Source organism: Silurus meridionalis, chromosome 6, assembly GCF_014805685.1.
Source record: "Silurus meridionalis isolate SWU-2019-XX chromosome 6, ASM1480568v1, whole genome shotgun sequence".
NCBI classification, from domain to species: domain Eukaryota; kingdom Metazoa; phylum Chordata; class Actinopteri; order Siluriformes; family Siluridae; genus Silurus; species Silurus meridionalis.
Window position 1 is genome coordinate 19595388 of NC_060889.1, and position 10247 is coordinate 19605634.

General features: G+C 38.2%; 1 protein-coding gene across 1 annotated transcript in view; it reads right to left on the reverse strand.

Moving 5' to 3' along the window:
- The window catches only part of si:ch73-335l21.1 (insulin receptor substrate 1-B), a 41826-nt gene extending 31646 nt beyond the window's left edge, over nt 1–10180 (reverse strand). Inside the window, 1 exon segment of the mRNA XM_046851542.1 lies at nt 9378–10180. Coding sequence (XP_046707498.1) covers nt 9378–9720 — 343 coding nt within the window. The 5' untranslated portion in view covers nt 9721–10180.
- Between the last annotated feature and the right edge of the window lie 67 nt (nt 10181–10247).

Genomic DNA, 10247 nt, shown 5'->3' on the forward strand with positions numbered 1-10247 from the left:
CTAAATATCAAGAACTTAATATATGTGGACCCCTGAAAATGAATCAAAATCTTTTAATACAGCTGGGGGTATTTTGTGGAAAGTGCCTGAGAGCTGGTAAAGTGTTTAAAGCAGTGTGTGTTACCATACACCACCATAGAAAGGCAGTGAGACTCAGGGAGAGGAGGAGGAAGAGCAGAGAAACTGTTACATAAGCAATCTATTTAAAATGAGAAGGCAATGGAGCTATAGTAATTAAAATATAGCCCAAATATCAGTTCACAAACACCCATGAATAAAAGCCATAATAATCTAAATTACTAGATCATGACATTTTGAGGAAGTCAGTCTGTGTAGATGAGAAGCCCTTACTGTATGCTGGCTCACTTAATGTTTGAATTAGTGCGTTTTATCAGAGGATTTTTTAGGACTGTCTTAGGCACTGTATGGAAAAATAATTCCATTTCTAGGATAAGGATGAGGAGTTACAAAGCAAAAAAAAAAAAAACAGCTGTGTGTAACCCAGAAAAATTGTAAGAGCAGAGAAAGACAGAGCAACTGAGTGAGAGAAATGAAGAGTCTGTGTCCCATTTAAAACCCTGGAATCTCTAAGCTTTTCCTTAGCTGCCAAGTGTCCCCGTCTGTCTCACACTCCCACCTCCCTCTTCCAAATGGACACACTCGCACAACCTCTGAGGCTCATTTCACACATTTTTTGTTAGTGCACACACACACACACACACACACACACATACAGAAGCTGGCACTGCTTGATCCTACCTAATACTGGCTGGTTAGAATAAACAAGAGCTTCTTGTCATGTCAAGGTGGCACTTTGTGTCAAAAGAAATGAGCGCAGATATAGAGAGAGAAAGAAGGAGAAATTTTGTTGTTAATTGTTCACCAGTAAGCTCTGACAAAGTAAAGTCTATTTCTTCACAGACACCCACAAAAAAGCCCCTCTGTTTAGCACTTGAACTGGGAAATTATACAGTTACCACACCCTGTTCTGGATGCAGATCTACCTACAGGGTTTGGCAGCAGGATATAAAGAACAAGCTGGCATTTAACATTTTAAAGAGGGAGAGAGGTGCTTTCTACAAAATACATTAAGTTAACCAGCCACATATTTCTTTATTACGGTGCAACCTAGCAAAATCTGTCGACAGACCTGACCTAAGCCTGTGATTGGCTAATGTCACTATGACTGACAACGAAGAGATTTAATGCCATCCCTCCTACCCAAAGAGCGTGAGGACCTTTGATTCCTTGGCTTTTAGCCACAGATGGCTTTGGTATCATCCGGATACAAACATGATACTGTTATTATTGTTTGTATTGATAATGATATTATTGTTTGTATTGATACTGTTATTATTATTGTTGTCATTGTTTTTATTATTATTGTTGTTGTTGTTGCAAGGAATAGGAATTCTGGAAAAGAACATTTGCATAAGCTCAGAAAAGTGGTATCCAAGTTGAAGGTTTGGATACACGTTCTTCTTCAGTGTTTTTTCTTTATTTTTATTATTTTCAACATTGTACATTGATACTGAAGACATCAAAATAACAAAAGAACATGTATGGATTTATGCTGTATATAAAAACGCGTAAAACAACCCAGAAAATGTTTTATATATTACGATTGTTTAAAGTAGACACATTTAGCTTAGTGACATCTTGGCAAACTCATGGCGTTCTCTCGTCACATTTACATTTATATGAAAGAGAAAATGATGAGGATAACAAAGATCTTAATGAAAAATTTTATTACAGTGTAGCAGTGACAAAACACACAAGTATTTTGGGTTCATTGGAGTCAAAAAGGACACAGGACAATTCCTGCTCAGACATTTTATACTGTTTTCTGCCTTTAATGTAAATGAGATTTAGCTTTAAATGCAAATTGAGGGTAAGGATTTTTTGTTCCTAAATGGCCAGCTGATACTATTGTCTAGTTGGATGTCTGTAAATGGTAATCATGCTCACATACACATTCGACTGGTTATAGTACTTACCACCCAAATGGTCGGGTATTGTTTAAATGGTAATTATAGTTACGTACTCCTTTAGGACAGAGATGGTCCTTGATGTTCTGCTGCTGCTCCCATACTAATATTGATTATTCACCTAACTTTCTACACATATTACATAACTACCTCTATGTTATTTAAGCCATTTTGGGGATGACCTCATTCTAAAATATAACTTGAGTCAGAGTTATCTTGGAGTGGAATCTGGGTTGAGGCAGTCTATAATTTCTTACAGTGGTCACCTGGAATGTTTAACAGAGGGTGAATGGATGGTTCCTGAATGTGCAGTTCCCACAGTGGAGCAGTGGAGAGGAGGTATGATGGTGTTGGGGTGCTTTGCTGGTGAAAGAATTGGTGATTTAGTAAAAATGTTGTACACACTTAACCAGCATTTTGCAGTGACATGCCATCCCATGCGGGTTGCACTTAGTGGGACCATAATTTGTTTTCTAACAGGACATTGACCACAAAAAACACCTCTACGTTATGTAAGAGTTATTTGTTCAAGAAGGAGAGTGCTGGAGTGCTGCTTTAGATGACCTGGCCTCCACAATCACCTGATCTAAATCAGGTTAAAATGGTTTGGAATGAGCTGAACTGGAGTTTGAAGTTAAAGCTGGGATTTCCAGGTGACCACCTAATGAGGCTGAATAAAAAATGCCTAGAATGTGCAAAGATAAAGAATAAAAAAAATAAAACATATTCTGTCTCATTTAAGTTTTTGTTTACTATATAACATCAAAAATGTATAATGTAAAAATACTAAAAATAAAATGTTTATTTAGTAAGAATTTAGTAATTACATTTCAAAAGGCCATATATATATATATTTTTTATTTGCTGTTGTTTGCATGCAGAAGCCTATTACACATTAATAAATGCCTAATTAGAAATGATCAAAAGGTAAATCAATTCATCAAAATGTATCAATATTTGTTCAACATTTATTCTTAAAATATATTGGTTATGTCTATAAAGTTATTTAAATGTAATTCAAATTGAGTGGGCAAAGCGACCTGATGTTTACTAGCCTTGGCCCCCTTTGGACCACCCATAGAAACAACATTAGAATCCTGCTAGACCAACAGTGCCAACCGACAGCAAGGGTTCTCTATCCGTGAGTGCTGAGTAAAGTAAACTTGAAGTGTCACAAAACTGAGCACACGATTGGCTCTGCATCTCATGCATAATAAAAAATACACTGTGCATTTTGTCAGAACTCTTTCAAACTAAAAAAAAAAACAGGTAAAATTGCCAGTCAGGGTTGAATTTGTGGCAATTACCTGAGGCTGTATGTTTGTATAAATGCGTGTGTAAAAGTGTGTGTGTGTGTGTGTGTGTGTGTGTGTGTGTGTGTGTGTGAGAGAGAGAAAGAGAGAGAGTGTGTCTGTGTTTTTGAGTAAGTGTTTAAAGGTTAAACTCTCAAATGAGGTTCGTCCTCTTAATAGTTCTTTATGAAATATAAAAATTAAGACTTTAATAAGGCTTTATTAACACACACTTTTTAGAAACAAACTATTTAGTTGGTTAACTATGTTACGTGTAGTGAATATAGCATTGGCCAAAATCATCCTGTTTTATATCCTGGGTAAATATCTGTCTGCTGTCTGTTAACATAACATCCTGGTGTATGTGTTGAAAACGCCACATGGAGCAAGTGCGTCAGCTCCAGTAGGTAAAATCTAGGCTGAATTTGCATGTACCTGTGTATGTACATTGCATTCCATATGGTTGGCTATTAAAAAAACTTGGCACAATTACTCTCTATTGCAAACGGATCATCTGCACACTGTATACAGTATTCTGAACTCTAAAGGGAAAACAGAGTTGTGTGTACTCTTGAGAAAAGACTGTTTGTGCTCATGTAATAAAACATGTCAAAAGTATTTAATCGCTGAGCTCTGTCTGGTAAGCATGAGCATAATTTCCCAGAAATGAACTGTGCTTAAATGCCCAGTCAACGAAAGGCGGACTGCTGCCTCCCTTAAAACAGTAGCTATTCATTTGTTTTTAACCTCAAAATTGTCTTCCTGGACAGAGCTGGCAAGCAAAATGTATCTTACGGTTTACGATCAAATGAACCCATTGACCTTTATTTCCTCACTGGCTTGTACAGGCCAGCTGAAAAAGAAAAAAGCCTTTGTCATTTTTTTGTGAGACAAAATAAATAAATGATCTCAGCTTGAGGATTTGTATACGTCTGTGCAGGTACATACAGGAGAGTGGTCTGGTTTGTGAATAGAGGTGCATGGAAAGAGCGTCTAATTCAGTGTAAGATGAATAGTCATTTTAATATAATTAGTTAATATAGTACGTTTAATATAATAGTAGAACTAAGTTTAATTTAACGATAGAAAGAAATTATCTAATGCTTATATATATATATGGCTTATATCAGCTTGCTAGCGACATAGTGATAGATTTAATTAAAACAATGCGAACAAACACAAATTTTCAATGCAGCAAATAAGAGCAGCAGTAAACGATTACATTTTTAGTCACTACTGTGGTTTTCAGTGAATGTAATTCAGTGATTATGCATTTGTACAGCAATGCATAGTTTGCATATTTTTTCCTTTTTTTTAATCAAGCCTGTCAGCCTATTTAATCAATTCTCTTTTTATAGCATTCGTCTACTACTTTAGTGAACTTATCTGTTTTTAAATGTAATTTACTGTGGCTTTACTACGTTCACATGATTGTTTTCAATGTTTATATATTTCATTAATGTTGATATCATTTAATTATTCATTATTAATTATTATACAAAATGTTATTAATTATATATTCTAGATGCTTATAGCTTCACAACAGTACAAAATGTCTGTGTATTTTTTAAACATAAACTATCAAAACAATGTTGTGTTATATATTATATTAATAAGTGTTGTCAACTTATCATTAAAAACAATACAAATGTTGATTTACACAAATTGCTTCACCTTGCATATTCAAATGCTGTTTTTTTTCTTTTTTACAAAAACAACCCAGCATAAGTAATTTGTTAAAAAGAAAACATCCCCCTTGCTCTCCTCAACAAGCAGCCACTATAAACTTTCAAAAGTCTAAATTAAAGATAGTTAAACTCAGTATGTGGCTTTTGCATTTTTAAAAACACTTTTATACATAAACACCCTAATTATTAGTGAAACCATACTCAACATAGAGCATAAAGACAAAATATTATTGTAAATGTTGTAATTATAGTAACTATAGTGTCTAATTACATAAGTCATCAGAACGCCAACCTAAACTTTTGCCATGTTACTACACAGACAGTTAAAATTGCCGGATGTGTACACCATGGGGTTTTTTGGTGCTTGTTTCGAGACTAGTAAAACAAATGCTTAGTGATGAAAAAAAAATTTTTTTATTTTCTTTATACCTGAGTAAAGAAAGGGTGTTGTGAATAAATGTGTTGCATTTAAGGGTTAGATTTCGGCACTTTTATATTTATTTATTTATATTTTGATAAAAATGGTCAAACTGAAATGCGCACTGCATTATATATATATATATATATATATATATATATATATATATATATATATATATATATATATATATATATATATATATAAATACCGTGCCCCCGGTTTATCACGGAATTGCATTTGCCACATAACTAATTTGTTTCGCTGATTTTCCCGGTCTCTCGTGGAGAGAACGATAGACTAAAAACTTATAGGGGATTGTTTTTATGTTGAAATAATTACATAAATTGATAAAAATATAATTATTCATTATAAAATGGAGTAAAATGTTATTACAGTACAGTACTGTATACATAAAATAGCATTTTTAGGGTGAGTCCGTTTATTGCGGTTTTTCGTTTATCGCAGACACACACACACACACACACACACACACACACACACACACACACACACACACACACACTTAGGCTACATTATATAGTAATGTAAAATGTAAAAGCAGACCTAGTCTTTATCTAAAGCCAGCATAACCCTACTGATTTAAGGCTTGGACAGGACAGAGAGCCAACACAGGATCATCCAATGGAAAATGTTTTAATTGAGTATGAACACTTAGTGTGCACTAATATGTTCGAACCATAGGAAATAGCCCAGTATTAGGCACGAGCTTAGTAGCAAGTAGCTTGTTAAAATAATACAGATTTATCCCAACTTCAGCTCTGTGTGAGTCTTTGTGTGTCTATGTGCCTGTGTGTGTTTATTTGTGTGCGTGTGTTCGTGTGCAGAGAAACACTATGTTTCTCAAAATTGCCACAACATTAAAGACATGAGCAAGACCCAAAAGAGTTCTAAACAGCAGCCAATCACAGAAGTCTTTTACACACATATCATGAGATGGTGGTGGCAATGTGGTGGTAATGTGTGATGTAAATAAGCTGACCTCTCTGGCGCCTAGTTGTCATTTGGCAATTTTCTGCACTCGACTTGCAGATACAGGAGAAGGCAGCACATGCATGATCCAAATAATATCACCTTTCATGATTAACTTCTCATCCCTGACACTGTACTCAACTCAACTCAGTGTAATTAATTTAAAACTCCATGGAATATCCCAAAATTTCTATTCATTAAATAAAAGGTAAGCAGAATACTGGCATACCAGAACATGCTGTCTCAGACTGTGTGCTGTTTAAGTGTGTGGACAAATCAAGTGGTGTGACGAGCATGAAATCACTCCACAGCTGAACAAATAGAGAGCACTGGAACATCTACACTCTGCTGTATACCATCTTATGTACAGACGAGCCTTCTACTCCATATATGTGTGAGTTTGAGTGTGGAACATTGCACATGTGGCAAAATTTGGCCCAGGATCTAAAGTCGATTGTTCAGCATTGTTTTAACATGCTGGTTCAGACCATTTCTCTCTTCTCTAAACCTTTCCACAGTTTAAACCCTCCAGTGACCCACTGTGGTTTGCATATTCAAACTGTGGTTACTAAAGTATTAGGCAGAGCGGCTGGGTTTCAAAAACTTTGTCAATGGGAAAATATTTGTCCCAAATATCGCCTCACCCCCTACCCATAATTTACTGTTGCCTCTCTGGGAATGTAGGGTGCATACGTATACTTTCTCTGGTACCAGTACAGTACAGTACATTCCCAAGACTCTGGTCATCCTATAAACTGTGGTTACTGGATGAAAAAAGCTAATTGATGACTTTCCATTTCTAAAAACAAGCTAAATTTAATAAATTGGTTATGTGGTCTTCCCAGATATTTGCCAATAACTACGTCAACATAAATTGATGCATTACTACATAAGGTTATCATTATCACTAATCCACCCCAAAGTAAGCAACTCTTAAAGGGTATAAGCAACATTACTTTTGCATTCTCAAATTTAATTAGTGCTTAACACAAATGTCAAAACATCTGAGAAACAGATCAGTGGACTCCTGGATTTTTTTTTACTGCCCATAGACACCACAGTTTATGACTAACAACTGCAGGATCTCCCTTGTTTCAACCTCACCACAACTCTGTTTCTTCTTTTACTCATTTATAAGATACTGTCATGATTTCAAAACAGACATTTCACAGACGGTGCAATACTGTTTGGAAGAGCTTCTAGAGCTCACAGCTCAGATTAGACAGTCATCAGCTCATTGTTATATAACACATGCCAGGTTGCAGCACCTTGACCTGTGATTTTATTTGCCAATACTGTGTCATGTGGTTTGTTTGTTTTATCTCTTAAGGCCAAGGGGCAGGCAAGCATGCAGGTGGAAGGCTTCACTTATGAAAAGTCATGGACACATCTTTTTTTGACTTCTGGTGACAGTAACTTCAGGTCCAGTGTCTTACAGGATTGATGAGTTTTGCCAAACCACTCAGACAGCTGGCATGTGTATTGCTGTGTATGTTATACAGTTCACTAGGACTATGGAAGCAGGAGCCTGAAGAAGAAAGCTTATCTTTTCTAATCAGGGTGGAGAAACAAATTATTCTGGCAATCTTGCAAGTGCATGGTTCTTTACACCTAACCTCTACACATATAAAACATTTTGAAAGAACTGGCATGCGTGTTTTTCCTTGTCATTTTTTTTTGCCACTTACTTGTATCAGCAGGACAGGGTACAAAAAACAGCAGAAAAAAACATAATGCACACGACCCATGCTGACTGAGCTATACACTAAAAAAAAGGAACACTTAAAGGGACGTCTTTTGAACATGGTCTGTGTATTTTTCATTTGGGAATGTGAATGCAGTGTACCATTAAATCTTAATTTGGATATAGTTTAGGTCCTATTCGTGTCCCTTAAATACAGTGTCCCTTTAAAACGTTTCCTGCTTTTATTTTTCACGAGGGGCTCTTTTTCTGTAGTGTAGAAAAGTGTAAAATGACAGTTTTTCACATATTTGAGAATTGCGTCTTTTAAAAACAGTGAAAAAGTTGTGTTTATGCTGTCTTTAAAGTGAAGACATGATTATGCAGACTTGATCACTGAAGTCGTAAGATAACTCTGGAGCTCAGTGTGGTGGCACGGATAAGGAAACCAAAATACGTGAACTTCAGGGTCTAGGTTATGTTTGCCCTTGTCAAAAGATAATCCGTTTAAGGTCTAGAAGCGGCACTTCAAACTCATGCAGAGGTGTCAGTGATCTTTTAAAGGTTTAAAGCCAGTAATAAACTGAGACAAACTGTGACAGACTGGCCTGGCATAAAGGACACTATTATTGCTTGCATTTGGTTAGTCCTGGTCCAGGCTGCTTTGACTTCTTCAGAATCTTTTAGTACAATGTTCACAACCACAGTTGAGGGCTGATTTTGTGGGGCTTTACAGGAATGGGCAATATTTAGCGTCATTATTCAAAGTGCCAACACGCATTTGAATTAATATTTAAACATATATATAATTTGCACTTTTAGGGGGGAGCCCTTGGCATCTGAAGGCAGAGTGTGGTCTCCAGGCTCTAAACCTGACTCATGAATATGAATACTTTAAACGAGCCCAATAAGCATGAATGAGGCTCTAATGATCAGAAGGAGTCACACTCTACAGTGCAGACTTTACTGCCCTGATCCTGCAACTCCAGCACGTGCTTAAGCGGTGTAAAGAAAGAAGTGCCCCCCGAACAACCGTGGCGCAGACTACTAAAGTCAGGCGAGAATGCAATTTTAATGCACGAAGAGTGTGTGCACACTGGCGCACGGACCTGCCACGTTAACACCTCATTTAACAACTCAGTTGCGAGAGCGCAACGTGCGAGTACGTGAAGCTCGGGGCTGTGTTCCAAACCGCAAACTAGTTTAATGCGTTACGGATTGCGCGCGCTATGCTGACTTATAACAACCGTTTCGGTGATGGCGTGCACCGAACGAGTTATCGGTGTGTGTGTGTGTGTGTGTGTGTGGTGAACTCACTCTTGCAGTGCAGCTCGAGCAGCGCGCGGTACCACTCGTCCTGGTCCGCATCGCTCTCGGCGGCCACGGCGAAGCTCTCGGCGCGCGTGTACAGCACGATCATGTGCTTGTGCTTGGCGTCCGCGCGCTTGTTGATGTTGAAGCACGCCTCGAGCGCGAGCGCGCGCTTGGGCGCCGCCGCTTTGCCGCCGCGGAACTTCTTCTCGCTCTCGTAGTACTCGAGGCGGGCCGGCCCGCGCTCCGAGGCCGAGCGCAGCACGAAGTAGCGCCGGTGCATGGACTTCTGCTTGCGGAGGTAGCCGCTCTTCCGCACGTCCTCGCAAGTCGGAGCCTCGCTCTCCATCGCGCTCGCTCAGTCCTGCGCCGTCCTCATTCATTCACACGAGCTCGCCTCGTTGCGTTCCTCTCTCTCTCTTTCTCTATCTCTCATACACTTACTCTCTTTCAATCTCTTTTTTCGGGAAAAGTCAGACGGTCGTCACTTATATTTTGTCCCGTGCCAAGGCGACGGGGTGGCAATGTCATCACCAAGATCGTCTCATCCAAGTGTGTGAAGCTGAGAGAAGGTCCGTCTAGCCAGGACTGAATCGTATAAATTTACAGTATGATAATCATCTCCTCTGCTGCTACCGCGCGGCCTGTCACTCACCGCCCGTCCCCCTAGTTAAAGAGCGTGCGTGTGTGTGTGTGTAAGCGTGTGCGGGTACCAAATAGGAGGGGAGACGAGCTTCACAAGACGAGGTTGCCAACCAGAATCAGATTTCACTGGCAGAAAACGTTGCCTTTTAAGTCAACTTGAGCGTTTTAAGGTTACTTTTTTTAATATATATAAATCCTACATACACACTGGAACTGCTTTCAGTGTCACTG